Raw genomic sequence first — 19,417 nt, forward strand, 5'->3', positions numbered from 1 at the left:
GGCTTCTGAACGGCTCATGTTTTACTTTTTTTAAAGTAGGATACTATCAGTCAACATGAAAATAAAATTAACCACAAAACCCAAAATTGCCAATTATTCAATGATGTGTATGTTCTGTGGTTTCAAGATCTTTATATTAATTATAATAGCCTAGTTACTGTTGACACTGAGTTGGTACATAATACTTTTAAAGCAAGCTAGATACTTATTACCATCACTTATAAGCAAAGGGGGGTCACAGGTACGATTCTTGAGGGACTATCAGAGTATTTTTACTTGGTGATGAGGACAGGATTTTCACTCATTGAATTTTTATCGAGGATCTCGGAATTTTAGTTCTGAGCTTGTGATCTTATAAAAAGTATTTTAAATTAATCATTACCCTCGAAAAGTGTACTAAATATATATTATTATATTTTAATATTTTGGAATTTTGTTTAAAATCTGGATATCTTTCGCACGGGAATCTTGGGACATTGCCAAATTCTCAGTGGTTGCCCTGCCGGTGAGAGGATTAAGAAGGTCAATTCTGAAACCATAATTCTTCGAGGAGGGTATTCCAGACCAATCTTCAGATTTATTCTCTCCTCACCATCCCTAGATCAGTGCAGAGATCCCCAGATCAGCGCAGATTCGAGTAAGCCCGTAGAATACTGGCTCTCCAGAAGGAGACATGCTAGAACAAAAAGCGAAAAACATTTTAAGATTCTTAATTTTATGCTCATTTTCATAGTTTTGTTTGTGTTGTTAACAATTCATCCCCAGCTACCCCCCCCCCCCCTAATGGTCTAAAAAACCTACATAAAAATTATTGAATTCTTACATTATAATATGCAGGAAGTTTAAATTAATCAAATTTTCTTAATTTTTTTCATTTTCATCCATGTTTTCGAGTCATTTTTTGATAATATAAATTCATTTGGATTATCTAAAACACAGCTATCAGATTTGAAAAATGATGATTTTTGCTCGGCAGAATTGCTACGTTTGAGAAATTTCATAAATCCACAAAATTTTTTGCCGACCCACAAAAATATTTTAAATATACATTGCAAATCTGTCGGTCAAATAGTTATTTTTCAAATCTTTTTTTTTTTAGATGAATCAAATGAAATTGTTTTATAAAAAAATGATTTTGGGACACACACAAAAAAACAGGTGTTTATGTGGTTAGTTGGATTAGCTGCATATTATTAAGTAAGGATTGCATCGCCTTTTATGTTGGATTTCTTTTGTAGGCTAGGGCCATATATGAGACCATTAGGGGAGGGGAGCTGAGGATGAATTGTCAAAAAGGCAAACAAGACCATGAAAATGAGCATAAAATTACCAATCCAAAAATGTCTGTCTTTGTTCTAGCATGTTTCCTTCTGGAGAGCCGCTATTCTATAGATTTACCTAGATTTGCTAATTGGTGCAAAGATTATTTGGAGGGGGGGGGACATCCTTCTACAGTGTATTAATGTTTTTCGTTTCATCCCAGACACCATAAATCGCACGGCGAGGCCACCAATTAACGTGCATTGTAACATGTATCTTTTCTTAAATGAATGTGTGGCTCTTTTTCTTTCTTTTTTTGCCTCTTTTTCAATTTCTGCCTCAGAGACAAAATCATGTGTAATGTCAAACTTGTTGTAGATATTACGTAATGTTTGCACAAGGAATGTCAATATTATTTCTTTGTCAATATTAATTTAATGCTCTTGCAGTCATGGAACTAACAATATCAAGTTTTTTCAGATTTAATTTTTGTTTTTGAGACGGCCCCTTAATGGTCATGTTTTTATTTCACTATTTAGAAATTTTTAATCTGTGTAATGCTTAGTTATTACCTTAGAAGTTATTGCTTAGTTATTAATAGTTATGCTTATGCGAAGTTATGCTTAGTTATTACCTTAGAATTCTACCTCCACCTTACCTGCCTCAATAACAAAAATTACCATTCAATTTTCATGAAAATCGTTTCATAGTTTAATGAATGAAACCCTCAGGAATAAATTTAGAGCCATAAAAGACTCCAGAAAAGCGTTTTGGAGGTCCTTTCGCCAGTCTTTCACTACTTATAAAACTTGAAGTATTCTATGAAAATAATAACCAAAATAAAAGAAAAAACAAGCTTAATCAAATAGTTCGTAGTAGCGGACTATAGTAAGTAGCGACTTGGCCCAATAGTAACCGAAACTAAAAAAAAAAATTATAGCAGCTATTACTTCAAAAGAAATTCCTTTTTTTGTTGATTCCAAACATATAAGATTAATTTAATTTGATTTTACTCATCAAAAGCTACGAGCCTGAGAGTATTTGCCAGGTTTTCGAATAAGAGGAGAAGCACCCCAAAAAAGTCAAGCGATCTTGATGAAAATCACACCATCGTATTCAGCATATTAGAGAACCCTACTGTAAGTGTTTTAAGCTCCTATATACAAAAATTTGGTATTTTGTATTTTTTGGCCAAAAGAAAGATCACGGATGCGGTGTTTTGCTTTTTTTTTCAGGGTTAATCATATAGAGTTAATGGTCCAAGAAGATCGGGAGAGGGTTCATTCAAATAAAACTATGTAAAGGTTCAATAACTATGCCTATGTTGGTGACACCCCCTTCTCCCTCTACAACCCCTGGGAAAAAGCTGTAAGTTATTCAATTGCCCGATTGTTTACAGATAGATTTTGCTACTGGGAAATATACGGAAAATTTTTGGGGATAATTTCCTGTTTCAGGGGATTTTCCGTGGGGAGAATTTTCTCTGTGGAGGAAAGTTTCTAGGAGGATTTTCTCAGAGAAAATTTCACACAGGAGAAGGAGGGGGTTTCCTGACATTATTTGAAAATCAGTGAAAAATTGAATAAATAAAAAAAAGCTATTCAACTAAAAGTAAAGAGCAACATTAGAACCTAAAACGAACATAAATTATTCCGTATATGAGGAGGGCTGCTTCTTCCTCAACCCTCACTCTTTACGCTAAAACCTTAAAGTTCTTTTAATAATTCTTTTAAAATCTAATTTTTCTTCTTTTCAGTTTGGTCTATACTAAAGACTGCAATAGCTTAGTAGCTTCATTTCAAGATGGGACAATTTGTGTCTGGGAAAAGAAGGGAAGCAAGAAATATAGCTGGGCCCCAAGGGCTATCAACCTGTCTCTAATGTGATGCTGCTACCATTTCGCTTTTTCCTTGTTTTTTCGCTATATTTTTTTTTTCATTTGGATTGTTTGACGATTTATGAAGAAATAATAATAATCAAGTAATACAATAGGTACATTCAGACGAATTTAGTGACAGTGGGTGGAGATTGGTGGATTTGAGCTGTTTAATTCCTTAGGAAGAAACTTCATATCAAGAGCTGAAATTTATGCATGCAAAGGCACATATATAAGCTATGGATAGATAGATAGATCAATGTGTTTCAAACGGTTATGTATCTACAAAAAAAAAATGCAAAGGAAGGAAATTGCCAACAAAGCATATTGCAAAAACGGAATAAAAAGCACACAAAAACGGAATACAAAAGTAAAAAACCTAATCTATAGACGAGATAACTTGAATACGTAAAATTTTCCTTTTTTCTAAGCATTTATCTGTATACACACTGATGCCAGTTATTATCTTTGGGTACTTTGGGTACCTTTGGGTATCTTTGGGTACTGCAAATAAGCCCAATGTAAATATTAACCTCTAAAATCAGATATAGACTATGTTTCTGTGTACTTTTTCTTTACTTACACTGACGTTCACGAGAACTTCAACATGTCTTTATTCGCTTGGATTTTTGGACAAATTAGGAAGAAACATTGACAATCAAATGATAGGGCAGGCACACGCGCACGAAAAATGTTTGGGAGAAGTGGATATAAGTTCATCAAATGAGCAAAAAGCTCATCAATGTGCACGAAACATTTATGGGGGAAGGGGGCTTAAGTACAACGAAAGAGCAAAAATTTCTAAAACTTAAGGGGGGACGGAGAAAAATGTATTTTTCAAAACCGGGGGGGGCGGCAAATTTGTCGGTTTTTCAGATTTATAATGAAAATGGCAACAAACGGTCATTTTCACTGAAAACCCCTTAAAAAAGGCACTTTTCAAAATCTAGAAGGGGGCGGGGGGAATGTGTTGATGGGTGGCAAATGCCACTCCCCCTAATTATTAAGTGGGCTGATAAATAGGATTACTATTTAACATTTTCTCACGAAGGGCTGCTGAAAACCCTATAATATTCGTTATTAAACTTTCCCCAGCGACAATAAACATGTTTAAAAAAGAAAAAAAAATGAATAAAAAAAAGAATAAAATAATCCGCATCTAATGCTTATAGATATTTAGATACTAAGCAGTCTGAAGATAAATTACTCGGAACCCTTTAAAATCACATACGAATTTATTGTTTACATTCTCAGGGAGCTACTCATTAAATCCTCAATGAAATCATTTAATGCCTATTAGTAAATGTTCATACCCTTTGTTAAGCCTTTGGGATGGCAGAGGGGCTACTGGTGTCCTTTCTTCCGAAATGTGAAAAAGTACATAAAATATAGAGATTATTTCATTCCTGAAGACATCCATCGACACATTTTACCACAGTTGAGCTATAATAGCTTGTTTTTTATTGTTTTATTTTTCTTTATATTAAGATTTATGTTTCATTTGCCAGTTGAAATATGTAATTTATCTGTTCTCCTATGGTTTTGAAATATCGACGAAAAACGAAAAGTTTACTGTTACTCCATAGCTGAGACTCATTTCTCTCTGTTCATCGAGTTAAATTTTGAAATTAGGTGTACAAGGTTTTTTTTTATTAAAACAACGTTGAAAATTCTTTAAAAAACGATGAAAAGACGTCAATTTTTCCATTTTGAGGAACTTCCAAAACATCTCTAAGAAAATGTGAAAGCAATACAATAACTCTGGCTCGGTCAATGGCTAGATGTGAGACAAATGAATCCAACTATAAATGTTCCTTTTCCTCTTGGTGCAAATTACAACTGTACGTTTGTTGCAATTTGCAAAGTTGTAATTTGTAATTTTGCAATGTTGCAAAATCCCTTTCTTAAAAGAGAACAAATACCTTAAAAGGACATTGCGGAAATGAACCGTTATTTAACCAATAAATAGTTGGGAGGAGGTACCGGGAATATCGTAATTTTTACCAGTTTAAATATCACTTGACTTTAGCTAATATACACGTGTCAGAGGTTAAACGTTTAGTTTCACAACTGGTTTACTGTCAGTACGGTAATAAATTCGCGAAAAAAAACGAAACAAATAAAAAAATAGCTCAAATACTTGACCGGGTTTGCTGTTGGAAACCTGAAATATAATACTTTAAAGTGAATGCGCTTTCTAGCTAGCGACGACCTGACCTTTTGCAGGAAACTTGTGGAAAAAAGTTGTTCTTCTTTAACTGGTTTTTAATTGATTGCAAACTAGATTGTGGAATATAATTTATGCTTGAAGCCTAGCCAATCTATGAAATAATATGGAAAACTGTGCCCACTTTGTGAAGCGAAAACATTTTTTGGCGATTAGTTTTAAATCTCTGTTGGCTAGTCGTGCAAAATGTAAATACGACTTCTTTTACTCTTTTTATTTGCTCATTAATTGTAGTCTTAATTAAATTTAGTTTAAAGATAAAAATCATAAGGGGCATAGGAACTCCTTTACATGGGGCTGTCTACTAGTTAGCTGCAATCGAAACAGTATAGCGTATTTAGCAATTTGACCGTTATAGTCAAATATTGTCGAGACTAGCTACACTTGAAATATTGTTGAAGGTAAGGGAACGTTGTATATTTAGATAATGTCTTCTCACGATTCGAATAACACTATCCAACAAAGTTTTTTTTTTGTATTTCGAGAAAGTTTTCTTGTGCCACGGAAAGTTTCTTTTTGTGCTGAGTTGAATATGCTATCAAAATTGGCTACAACCTTTGTCTGAATTTTCTATTTAATTTTGGTGTTTGCGATTATTCTTTTTTAATGGCTTTCTAGCGCAATTTAGTATGCTGAATTCAAAAGTGTAATCAAATTTTTTCTACCCTTCATAGTTTTATGCAACGATTTTTCAAAGTATATTTCTTGGTCTTTTGAGACTTTTTAAATTAAATCTTCTCTCCTTCAAAGGAATTTTATATTTGATCTGGGCTTAATATTTTATTTAAAACGTTGATGTTTGGTAGAACGAGAACTTTGTGGCAGTTTTGTCAAACTGTCGGAACTATCCTAACAAATGAATGGTCTAAAAGAGAGACTAATATTTGGGAGCAGTTGAGAGTCTTGTTGTCTTATGAATAGAAAAGTAAAATAGAACAGAAAGAGAAAAACTGAGATTTTCTGTAATTTTTCTTGATAGAAGTTAAAATAATTGAATTAAAATTTAAAAAAAATGAAAAACTAGACTAATCTGGATCCACACAATTTTAAAATAGCCAAAAAAAACCTAAAAATTGAAAAAAAGCCGAAACTGCCGAAAATCTTATTTTCTATTCATTTGGAGCAGTTGGAGATATCGGAGACAACAATATTTGAGGGAATCATTGGGGATCAGTTGTTGCTCTTGTACAGAAATATATCAAGGTCAAAAATATCTGATCATCCGTCTGTTTATATTCAAATGCCCAATGCCCATCTTTTCAAATGATTAAAAATAGAGCAAGTGATTTTTTTTTGTACATGTTATGTTTGCCTGTGTCTTGTACCTTTAGCGAAAAATTATCACATTTTACCTCTTGTTGTAGCTTGACGAATGGTTCTGTGATTATTATCCTTGAGTAAAGTACAATATGTAGATTTTGGTGTTAAGACCTATTTGTTATGATTTGTTTTTTGAAAGATAGAATTATTGGTTTAGAATTAGATTTGTTGCCTGATCGCAGCGTGTGTTTTATTTGGTTTGTTGCAAAATAAATTTCAATTATAACCATGGTCTTTATTGAACTTCAGACACTTTTAAGATTTTAGTTTGACTATATAAAGTTTCTCCAAACCGAGGACCTCGTGTATTTGCACTGAAAAAGGAAATCAGATAAATTTCGAAACTAGAGAGGAAAGACAGTGATTCAGGCAGGCCTGTATACTCAGGAGAATGTTTTAAAATAGAGCTCCATTGTGATGTCCCCTTGTCCAGCCAACTGCCCATTTAACGGGCTTATTTGTCGCCCCACTTCCTTCGCTGCGGTTCGCAGTCCGAGCCCTCGCGCATGGGCCGTCACTCTACTCAGTTTTAGTTTGATCTCGTACTTTGGCCACCTAGAGCAATGGCCTTTGGCCTTTGTGAATTAGCTCTAGTTTATTAATCTTATGCAACAGATGTATACAAAATTGAATGGATCATAAATCCTCCACGAGTAACCAAAGCTGCGCATAAAATCATCCCTTTTATCCTTTTTCTTACCTGTGGAAATAGTCAGAGAATATAGCTCGTAAAATCAAAATTTTTGTTGCATCTTTGCTGCCTTAGAAAAATATTCTCTACGCAAACAAACTTATTGGTAATAACTTTCCTGAAAGAAGAAAAGACCTTACTTCGCTTCCTGCTAGATTCATATCTTATAATGTAATTCTTGAATTACCGCACCCAAGCTCTCCGAGCGTTTAAGGCTGGCCAGCTTTCCTACCTAAACAGAGAAGATCACTCTTTGTCAAAATGAATAGGGAGTTTGAAACCTTCTTTTCACAACCTGCTACATATGCAAGGACTATCTTGGGGATGGTTATCTTTTTTTAATAGGCCATGCCTGGTATTCAGTTTGCCATGTCTGAAAAATTCGGGGGCCTCTTTTAAGTTAAAGAACAAGCGGGAAGGGACAACTTTTAACTTTGTGAAACTCAACTGTTATTCTTCAAAATACTAATAGGTGACAGCATGGCTTGAGTAAAGTTTAATAAAGGTATTCATTAAAGTTGGACCTTCGGTACCCAGGTAGGTGCCCTTTTGGATCTAAACTTGAGTTTGTAGTTTACTCATTTTGGGACTCAAAGCCATCTAAACTCGTGATAGTAGCTTACTAATTTTTTACCCCTTGAAAAACAACAAAGAAAACAATGACATGATACTGTCCACCTAAATTAAGGTAGAGCACCCCTCAGTAATGTCCTTACTTAACTCTGAAAATAAACGTTTGACTTTTACTACTTAAATTTTTTACTCCTGGGGGCGGGGGAAAGAAGTGTGTGGAAACATCAGCCTTATTTTCTGCTATATATACTGTTGACTTCTGTTTTTCTTGCGCGACGATATTAACTCGCAAAAATCCCACTGGTACCCTGTATGCATGGAAGCGCATCAGTACTTGTGCGATTTTCCTAGGCATCTAAGTTTTTAGTTGATGTCTTTGTTTTTAGTTACATTTAAATTTCTTGGGGATCAAAATTGGGAAGGTGAAGCCTAACCCGGGTACCGAAGAACCGACTTCAGTTTTATTTGACTTTAATTTTTAAAAACAACTGCACTTTCTTTTTTATGTCACTTATTTCTTTTGCTTACTTTACTTGACTTAACACTTCTGCTCAACAGAATCGCTATTGCTCTGGCAAAATATTAAGACGAAGAACAAGCAAATATTTCGACAAGGACACACAAGTTCATAATTTTATGAACATTTCTCTTTGAAGCACAGCACAGATTTATCAGGCACTTCCAGTGACGAGATTAAAGCATATGTTTATTTAATTCTAATCCGTCAGATATTACGCCAAGTACGCCAAGACAGAGTATAAAATAGAGAAAACCAAAAAAAGGGGAATATGAAAAAATGAAGAAGACATCACAACCTTTATCAGAACAATTACTAAAGATCATCTGTAAAACACTGAACAACAGTTATACATACATACAACTTTAAACCTTACTGTATAAGAAGGGAAAACAATGGATGAAAACTGATGTTGCGGCTATGTTTCAAAATACGCTTTGATAGAGCTATTGCTGGCTCACCTATTTTATGCCGAGTATACAAAATGTGGTTGTGCTATTGAATCATACAGTTCAATCAGGATTATTCAATTGAAACGTTTTTATTTCAAACAATTAAAGCAAAAGGCCCACCACCTTATTTTTCAATGCAGGAAATCAGCAGCAAATAGGTCAGGCTTAGGGATTATTTCTTGCAATAATCGGATTAGGACTAGCACATTCAATAAGATCTTTCGATTCAGTTTAGCCTATCCATATGTTGTGTCATTGAGTTTAGAATTGAGAAAGCGTGATATAACGCATTTGTACTTCTGGACTGCTGAACAATCTTTTTTTGGAAAGAAGCACGAAAAATAGTCTATGTTTAGTCTATGTTTTACTTATGTCCTCGCATAAACGAAGCTAACTAAATCACTGCATTTGCAATAGAAGAGAAACTCTCCTGTCAAGTGCCAGATGTTGCAAAGTCAGATTGCTCTGATCACCCATGACTCTTTCACGGCAGCTGCCGCTTCAGCTGTTTCGTGGTAAGGCCGCACGGGCAAATCAGAAGTTTTGCAGCATATGGTCCGTGCCTCATAAACACCAGTGCGTCGTGATAATTGGTGTTACGAATCGTTTTGAATTTTTTTTTCTGCGCAATTTAATTATTTATACAAGAGTATTATCTTTATCTTGATTCAGTGTAATACATGACGCGAGCTAAGGTTAAAATTCAACGTTCCTTATCCGTATATTCCAGTTTCAGTGCAATCATGCTGAATTCTGATGCTTTATTACTAACAGATGGCCCGGTGACTTGGCTTATATTCCATGTTTGTCTTATAAGTGAACATGATTATGCACAAAAGGCTAAAAAGGAAGAAACTTGTTTGCATAAAAAGTAAATAATAATAAGCTGTGAAGAGGAAAAAAATTAAAAGAAAAAACAAACAAACGAAGAATGTAAGAGTGTTCACGGTGGTATCATTGCATTTATCCATCCCTCAAGGTATATACCCCCTCTGGAAAAGGCAATTTTGCAACAAGCCATCAGCTGTATCTTGCACCAAAAGAATAAAATACTTATGTCATTGAATTTATAAATCTCTTGGGGATCAAAATTGGGAAGGTGAAGCCTTCTTGGGAATTTAAATTTCTTGGGGATCAAAATTGGGAAGGTGAAGCCTAACCCGGGTACCGAAGAACCGACTTCAGTTTTATTTGACTTTAATTTTTAAAAACAACTGCACTTTCTTTTTTATGTCACTTATTTCTTTTGCTTACTTTACTTGACTTAACACTTCTGCTCAACAGAATCGCTATTGCTCTGGCAAAATATTAAGACGAAGAACAAGCAAATATTTCGACAAGGACCTCCGCTAAGTCGTCCTCAGGGCTAAAAAAAAAAAAATCTAAACTTTCGAAGGGAACCTAGCAAAAGCAGAATAGATACTAAATCAAAAAATCCAGCTAGAGATAAATGAAAGAAAATTACTTTTGCATGGCAATAGACTTCGCCATTCTGCAACAACGATTTTCATTAGATATGTGTGTTCAAACGATAAAAGAAAAATGAATTCTGTACAGCCGACCAACCTGCAGAAACGTGAAATTTTGAAGAAAAAACTGTGAAATGAAAAATATTACAACAAGCGACAAGGTACAAATATGCACTTCTTGCTATACCTTGTAACATTTTGAAATTCTAACATTTTCAACTACAAATATTATAAATACCAGTTTTTTTCTAACATGGACTTAGTCTTCAGAAACAACTGTGCTTTCTTTTTTACTTCATGTACGTTCGAAAAACAGTAAGAAATAGAAAAATCGTGTCTAGTTAATTAATGTAGAGAAACGTAAAATTTTGAAGAAGGAACTGTGAAAAGAAATATAAAATAGAAAGGAACCAGGCTCAACCTTGTCCTTCTTGCTATAACTTATAACTTTTACAACCTAGATATTATTATTATACAAATATTTGCCAGTATGGCTTTAATTTTCAAAAAGAACAATATATTCCTCCTGGCAATACGTACCTTAGAACAAAATTAAAAAAAAAAAAAAAAAAAAAAAATATAGAGCCCACCAACGTAGAAAAATGTGGAATACTAGGAAATGCAGAGAAATGTTGAAAAATATAAAAATTATAGACATAAAAAACTAGGAATCATACAACCGGGGATTTCTGCTTAGGCTTGCTCTATTATTTACGGCAGTTGGAAGGACAGTTGAAATTACGCATTTGCTCGTGATCAGCAGAAACCAATTCTACCCATCTGTTATGTTGTCATTTACACAAATACAAAAGAATGTAAGTTATTCTGCTTCTAAAAGACAAAAAAAATTAAAAGGTCATTAAGTCAATTTAAGCATGCATACCCTTCTTGATGCGCATCGCCAGTTGTCCAGTATCATCATGTTCATATTCCAACGGAGCGTTTCTTCTTCCTTAAAATTATAGGTTAGTTTTGTCACACCAAAAAAGAGCCAAAAATCTATTCTGTCTCGTTGACACGTGGGGTAAATAAGTTTACTATAAGGTGTATTCAAAATTAAAAGTAGTAACGGGTTTCCTATCACTACAATAATTTCATAATGTTCAACAAAACGGATGGATTCTGAACTTACTTCGGCCTTTTCCTGTACCCAAGATTTTGATATGGGAGAGGAGGGAAGCTCAAGTATGAACCACGTTCATAAACTTATTAAATGACATAAAAGTGTATAATTCTATAAATATGTGCTTTACAAGGGGGTCAATACTTCGCTTCGTGGGTGTCTTTTCACTTATGTGTACCTCTTGCTTGCTTATTCACTTGTCAAGGGAACGGGATTTTTTATCTGCTGGAAAATCAAAGAGGCGGGCTATCAGCAAATAGTTTGAGCTCACTCCGCATATGTACCGTGAAAGAGAGACCTCAGGGTATGGAAAATTTGTCTTCTCAGAATATGTTACTAAATAACGTAGTTATTAAAAAGAATATGTTACTAAATAGATAGCATAGTGAGGGGGAAGGGGAATTGAATGGATTGGAACCAGACTCGGTTGAATTAGACTTCATTATATGTACAAAAGGATTACATATTACCTTGAGTTTCATTATTGTCACCTAGTTCATAATTTTATGAACATTTCTCTTTGAAGCACAGCACAGATTTATCAGGCACTTCCAGTGACGAGATTAAAGCATATGTTTATTTAATTCTAATCCGTCAGATATTACGCCAAGTACGCCAAGACAGAGTATAAAATAGAGAAAACCAAAAAAAGGGGAATATGAAAAAATGAAGAAGACATCACAACCTTTATCAGAACAATTACTAAAGATCATCTGTAAAACACTGAACAACAGTTATACATACATACAACTTTAAACCTTACTGTATAAGAAGGGAAAACAATGGATGAAAACTGATGTTGCGGCTATGTTTCAAAATACGCTTTGATAGAGCTATTGCTGGCTCACCTATTTTATGCCGAGTATACAAAATGTGGTTGTGCTATTGAATCATACAGTTCAATCAGGATTATTCAATTGAAACGTTTTTATTTCAAACAATTAAAGCAAAAGGCCCACCACCTTATTTTTCAATGCAGGAAATCAGCAGCAAATAGGTCAGGCTTAGGGATTATTTCTTGCAATAATCGGATTAGGACTAGCACATTCAATAAGATCTTTCGATTCAGTTTAGCCTATCCATATGTTGTGTCATTGAGTTTAGAATTGAGAAAGCGTGATATAACGCATTTGTACTTCTGGACTGCTGAACAATCTTTTTTGGAAAGAAGCACGAAAAATAGTCTATGTTTAGTCTATGTTTTACTTATGTCCTCGCATAAACGAAGCTAACTAAATCACTGCATTTGCAATAGAAGAGAAACTCTCCTGTCAAGTGCCAGATGTTGCAAAGTCAGATTGCTCTGATCACCCATGACTCTTTCACGGCAGCTGCCGCTTCAGCTGTTTCGTGGTAAGGCCGCACGGGCAAATCAGAAGTTTTGCAGCATATGGTCCGTGCCTCATAAACACCAGTGCGTCGTGATAATTGGTGTTACGAATCGTTTTGAATTTTTTTTTTCTGCGCAATTTAATTATTTATACAAGAGTATTATCTTTATCTTGATTCAGTGTAATACATGACGCGAGCTAAGGTTAAAATTCAACGTTCCTTATCCGTATATTCCAGTTTCAGTGCAATCATGCTGAATTCTGATGCTTTATTACTAACAGATGGCCCGGTGACTTGGCTTATATTCCATGTTTGTCTTATAAGTAAACATGATTATGCACAAAAGGCTAAAAAGGAAGAAACTTGTTTGCATAAAAAGTAAATAATAATAAGCTGTGAAGAGGAAAAAAATTAAAAGAAAAAACAAACAAACGAAGAATGTAAGAGTGTTCACGGTGGTATCATTGCATTTATCCATCCCTCAAGGTATATACTCCCTCTGGAAAAGGCAATTTTGCAACAAGCCATCAGCTGTATCTTGCACCAAAAGAATAAAATACTTATGTCATTGAATTTATAAATCTCAGGTCTATTTTTTCTCCAGATTGAATTATAGTATTACTTACACATTTCCTTAAAGGGGTATCTAAACTGGCTTAAAAAATAATCAAATTGTTGTTTTTGAACGGTGAATTTCTCAGCGCATTTTTAATATAAAAAAAACTGTGTACATCAAATTTTAAAAATTGAATTTGGTAGATGGACAGAACTGAACCTTAGCTATGGAATGACACAAAAATTCTCGTCTTTTGTTAACATATATGAAAACCACAGGATAGCAGAAAAAAATGCACAGGGAATATGGTTCCGGAACCGGCATCTAATATCGCGATTCAGCCTCCCTGATTTACGGGGAAAAGTGACTGTGCTTGCGGGAAAGCTGTCGTTATCTGCAGGTCTTACTGCGCACCATAATTTACGTCGTTTTATGTAAATAATTGTTAAGTGTGCGAGTTTGCTTTTTTTTTTTTTTTTTTTTTTATTGTTTTTTTTTGTTCTTGATGTACTCCGCTTCTTTTTTACAGTGGGTAATAGATAAATTATTATTATTATTATTATAAAACCGTTTATTATTTTGGTATAAAACTGTTCTCTCGGACAATTTTAACGGTAAGCTCTTTAGATCAAAATTTATATCGGGAAAATTGGAGTAAAGAATATTGTGTATCTGTCTGTTCTCTCAGGCAACTTTAAATATAATTTTTTATTTCAAACCAAATTTCAAGCCGCTATCCGTGAGGGTAGGACGTGGTTAATTTATTGCCTGAAATGGTTATTTTTCAAACAAACGATGAAGAGCCGTAGTACATCTTGGCCCTCTTACTGCCATCCGTAATAATGCGTAATCAAGTAGTTTGTGGCTCTGAATTGTAGGTAAAAATCTACTCATGCTAATAGTAACCAAAGTAACCAAAACTCTGAAAAAAAAGAATCTTGATAGCAGCAAATAGATAAGAAAATTGGATTTTATGATGATCATAATAAACAATAAAGTTAATTAAATTTATGGCTACTCGCCAAAAATAACGAGCCTAAGAATAGTTACCTGATTTTTGAAAAAAGTGACCAAACACGTCAAAAGGCTGACTAATTTTGATGAACCTTGCACCATCAAACTCAGTAAATCAGAAAACCCTATTGTTCAAGTTTCAAGCCCCCATACGCAAAAAGGTCAAATTCACACTTTTTCTGAGAACAATGGTCACAGAGGCGTGTTCATTTGTTTGTTTGTTTTTCCCAGGAATGACTATATCGTGTCAATGATCAGAGAATATCGGGAGAAGATTCATTCGAACGAAATTAAAATTTTTAGCGTACTTGTTAACTAGCAAATACATTGAACTTGCCAATTTGAGACACAGATATGCCACGCGGTGACGCATTTATACCTAAGGATGCACATAGTCCTTGTAAAAGAGATGGTCAAAGTGGTAAGGATGGTATAGATTGATAAAATTATGTAGGCTACCGTCATGTATACATGCAACAGCTATTATGGAAGACTTTTTGCAGGTGAGTCGGTAGAACTTTTTGTTGATGATGGGGGAACTGTGCCTGAAGCCTCAAAAGTTTATTTTTATGCAAACAATTTCTAACCCTTATTCGTGGGATTTATTTGGGGTTAAGCTTTTAATGAGGGAATTGTGGGGTCATAGCCCCGCTCTTGTTACAGAAAATTTTCTTTGTAACGTAAGATTTGCGGTCTTGATGATAATTATACGGTGAAATTGAACATGTGTGAGAAACTTAAAGTAGGTACCGACAGTATACGAAATTTCTTTCTTTTATGGATAAGTATAAAGTCCGTAAAGTTATGTTCTGGTCTTGAAAAGGCACAGGTCCTACTCTTTTTTGTGGTAGTTTCTGTTTGTTTTGAGTTTGACTTGGTTATTTATGGTATTGACTGTTTTTGTTTTATTTAATTTATTTATTAATGGTGAATGATAGTAGTTTTGCAATGGAAAATTTTTTGACTTTATTTCTACTCAGATTTGGTTTAATTTAGACCTGTAGTTTCCTTTGAAGAACTTCTTTTGTGGAAAAAAGTTTTTTGAAATTAATTTCTATTCGTTTTTATTATTGACACAGTCTTTTTCACTGGTTACGAAAAGAATATTAGGAATCTTTTAGTTTCTCTCTATAAGAATCCAGATTTTGCTCGAAAAGGAAATTTCCTATGGGATGGGACAAGTCCTACTGGGAGCTTTGTTTTTATCGAAGTTTAAATGGTAATATTTCTCATTTTCCTAACCACATTATTTTTTTTTAATACCTTCTCAAGAGACAATGCCCCAAGGGGCTTTGACTCCTCATCCTCTACCGGTCTCCGTTGGAGATATCCCTATAAAATAGAATTTGTTTGAAAAACTCGTCTAGAAAATCATGAAAATAATAGCCCTATAGTTCTTGTTTGATATTTCTCACCCTTCCCCCTCCAAATCAATATTTGCAGGGATTTTTCGAAGATAATTATTATTCTGGGAGCATTTTCATACACGTAGCATATTTCTATTTTCAATAAGCAAGTTGCTTATTGTTACTTTGATACTTTGTTTAATTTGATACTTTGTTTACTTTGATACTTTTATACTTTCCTTACTTTGATACTTTGTTACTTTGATATTGTTATTTTGATACCAATTTTGATCAGAACAGAAATTAACTTAACAAACTTTCCGAAAAAGAAGTTTTCAAAGAAAAGTAAAGGCCTTACCAAACTTGAGATCACCCGAATTAAATTCTTACAGTAATTCAAACTCCAAACGACAAGAAAATACTTTTAAACAATAAATGACAGACGAAAAGAAATCAAACAAACAATCATAGCAAACAAACACACAACAGTTACTAATATAAATGAATAAATAAATATTAAAACGAGTAAAACTTAAATTGAGTATACAAATCCAGCTTAAAATGAACAAAAATCACTGCAAATAAAAATTTGACTACTGCCCCCTACCCTAACTGTAAAACTCAGAAGCCTACTGCATCATTGGCGCTTTGCTGAAAACTTAATGTGTCTTGAACAATCTTGGAAAGAACTAATAAAACTAAACTGAATATTTTATACATAACGATATAGATTGCTAAAAGCTCATCGCTTCAAGATTTTCGTTCATTTTAATTTTTATTTTCGATGTTGTAATAAGTGAAAAAAAATTATTTGTAATATAATTCGTTTTCAGTAAAGCGCCAATGACGCAGTAGGCTTTAGACTGTTACAGTTAGCAGCAGTCAAACTGTTGTTTGTAGTGATTTTTGTTCGTTATAAGCTTGATTTGTATATTCAATTTTAGTTTTCCTCATTTTTTATTCGTTCATTCATTTTTACTTGTAGCCTACCGTACCTGTTGTATGTTTGTTTGCTATGATTGTTTATTTAATTTCTGTTCATTTTGGATTTCAGTTATTCTTAGTAATTCTTTGTATTCTTTGATTCCCATTTTTGGCTTCTTACCCAGGAATTTGCTCGATTTCATAATTGAAGATTTAGGCTTATTTTGCGGTCAATCTAGATTTAAAACAGAATCTACTGTAAATATTATTCATTGAAAAGAAATGGAAAACACTAGGAGCCAATTTGATCTATGCATAGTTTTACAGCAGTACTGCGAAAATACTGCTGCGATTTTTTTTTTTAACGTGCTACCTTTATAATAAGGACTATGAAAAGACTTATTTCCAAAATTTGGATAGTATTTTTGAAAAAAAGTATTTTTAAGAGCCAATTTGAGCTATGCATGGTTTTTCAGCAGTACTGCGAAAATACTGCTGCGAAAAATATTTTTAAAAACGTGCTACCTTTATAATAAGAACTATGAAAAGACTTATTTCCAAAATTTGGGTAGTATTTTTGAAAAAAAGTACTTTTAAGAGCCAATTTGATCTATGCATAGTTTATCAGAAGTACTGCGAAAATACTGCTGCGAAAAACATTTTTAAAAACGTGCTACCTTTATAATAAGAACTATGAAAAGACTTATTTTCAAAATTTGGGTAGTATTTTTGAAAAAAGTATTTTTAAGAGCCAATTTGATCTATGCATAGTTTATCAGAAGTACTGCGAAAATACTGCTGCGAAAAAGATTTTTAAAAACGTGCTACTTTATAATAAGAACTATGAAAAGACTTATTTTCAAAATTTGGGTAGTATTTTTGAAAAAAAGTATTTTTAAGAGCCAATTTGATCTATGCATAGTTTTTCAACAGTACTGTGAAAATACTGCTGCAAAAACATTTTTAAAAACGTGCTACCTTTATAATAAGAACTACGAAAAGACTTATTTTCAAAATTTGGGTATTTTCAGGTAAATTAAATCCCTTTCAGATTTGTTGTTTCCTATATATGAACTCTTAACTTTTTTTTATTACTTATTCTAAAACATGATAGCAATCCGGTGTGCCAATTAGGAGGGGTTGCGATTGTCCCCCTGTTTCTATGTTTCAAAAATCGGAAAAAACTCCCCCTACATATTCGTAGCAAGCTCAATTGATATTAGTGATTTAACCTTAGAAATTTGTAGTGGGAGACAGATAAAAACTGTCTTCCCCTACATTTTCATAGCAAGCTGAATTAATATTAGTGATTTCACCTTAAAAATTTGCCTTAAAGAATTTGACTTAAATGGTGACATAGCAAACCTATTTTTTATTTGTGCCAGTTTTTACTTATAATTTAGTTATTTTCTCATGGCAAACTCTTTTTTGTGCCAGTTTTTACTTACAATTTAGTTATTTTTTTTTATGGCAAACCATACTTGTGCCAGTTTTTTACTTACAATTTAGTTATTTTTTCATGGCAAACCTTATTTGTGCCTCATTTTACTTACAATTTAGTTATTTTTTCATGGCAAACCTTACTTTTACCAGGTTTTACTTACAATTTAGTTACTTTTTCATGGCAAACCTTATTTGTGCCAGTTTTTACTTACAATTTAGTCATTTTTTCATGGCAAACCCATTTTTTATTTGTGCCAGTTTTTACTTACAATTTAGTTCAAAAAGCCAAATTAGTTATCTTGATGCACGACTATGGTTTTAAACTAGTTATAACAACAGTCAGGATAGTGCCCTTGCTAAGCACTTAGTTTACTGATCTGTTTTTTCTTTTTCTTTTTTTTATTTGTATTGTTGTTGATGAGAAATAAGAATTGTGCAATGTTAAAGTAGAACAAGTATACCGCTTAATCCTTTATTACTTCAATTACAATTCTTCAGTAGATATCATCCGACTCCTGGCTCCTCCCTCTGCATGTTTTGAATCAATTCAACCTTTTTGGAAAAATACTCACCTGTCACTAAATTTGAAGATACGAAATAATCGTGTTCTAGCGATTCCGTTTTGCAATGTGTGAAGCAGAGGCATGGAACCTAAAATCTGACGACAAGCACCAACTGGCGGCTATAAAAACAAAATTTCTCCGAAAGCTTGCCGGTATTACTTAGCTAAATCGTGTATCGAACGAACGGCTACTGTCCTCCCTAAATTCCCTCAACCCATCATTCAGATCATCAAACTCCAGCAGCTTTGATGGTTAAGACACGTCCAAGGTTTGTCTCCAGCCCAACTACCTAAAATAGCTTTTGAAGGGAGCATTAACACATGTCGCCCAAGAGAACAACCTCCCAAGAGCTGACATTAAAACTTTCCCGAGCACCGCTTCCCAACGCTGCTGAGGACTGCGAGAAACAGGGAGACATACCGAAAATATTTTGGTATCTGAGGGGAATCCCCTAGTCCGCCAACCTGGCTGGACGAGAGTTAATTTGCATTAGACATAAATAAAGACTTTAAGAGGGGAGGGTTTGTATATCCTGTTACCTTTAGTGTTTAAGGGAGCTTTGATTTTTTGGAGAAGCTTTGGATTAATTTAATTTGATCAATAAAGATGAACAAACTATTAGGTTGCATTTGAAAAATAAAAGGAAAAAAAGTTATCTGTTGCGTAAAATGTTCATTACTAAAGCGTAAACTTAGCATTCTTTTATTTTCTTATATCTTAAAACCGTTTTT

At 33.7% G+C, this 19,417-nt stretch overlaps 1 protein-coding gene across 2 annotated transcripts in view; it reads left to right on the top strand.

The window, feature by feature from the left end:
- Positions 1–6,903, top strand: part of mv (lysosomal-trafficking regulator mauve) — a 329,493-nt gene extending 322,590 nt beyond the window's left edge. For both annotated transcript variants that reach the window (XM_089092605.1, XM_089092607.1), the window contains exon 39: positions 3,017–6,903. In XM_089092605.1, coding sequence (XP_088948731.1) covers positions 3,017–3,146 — 130 coding nt within the window. In that variant the 3' untranslated portion in view covers positions 3,147–6,903. The remainder of the gene's footprint in view (positions 1–3,016) is intronic.
- Positions 6,904–19,417: the final 12,514 nt, after the last annotated feature.

This window comes from Artemia sp. Qi Xiang Cuo, chromosome 7, assembly GCF_049724085.1.
Source record: "Artemia sp. Qi Xiang Cuo chromosome 7, ASM4972408v1, whole genome shotgun sequence".
Lineage (NCBI taxonomy): Eukaryota > Metazoa > Arthropoda > Branchiopoda > Anostraca > Artemiidae > Artemia > Artemia sp. Qi Xiang Cuo.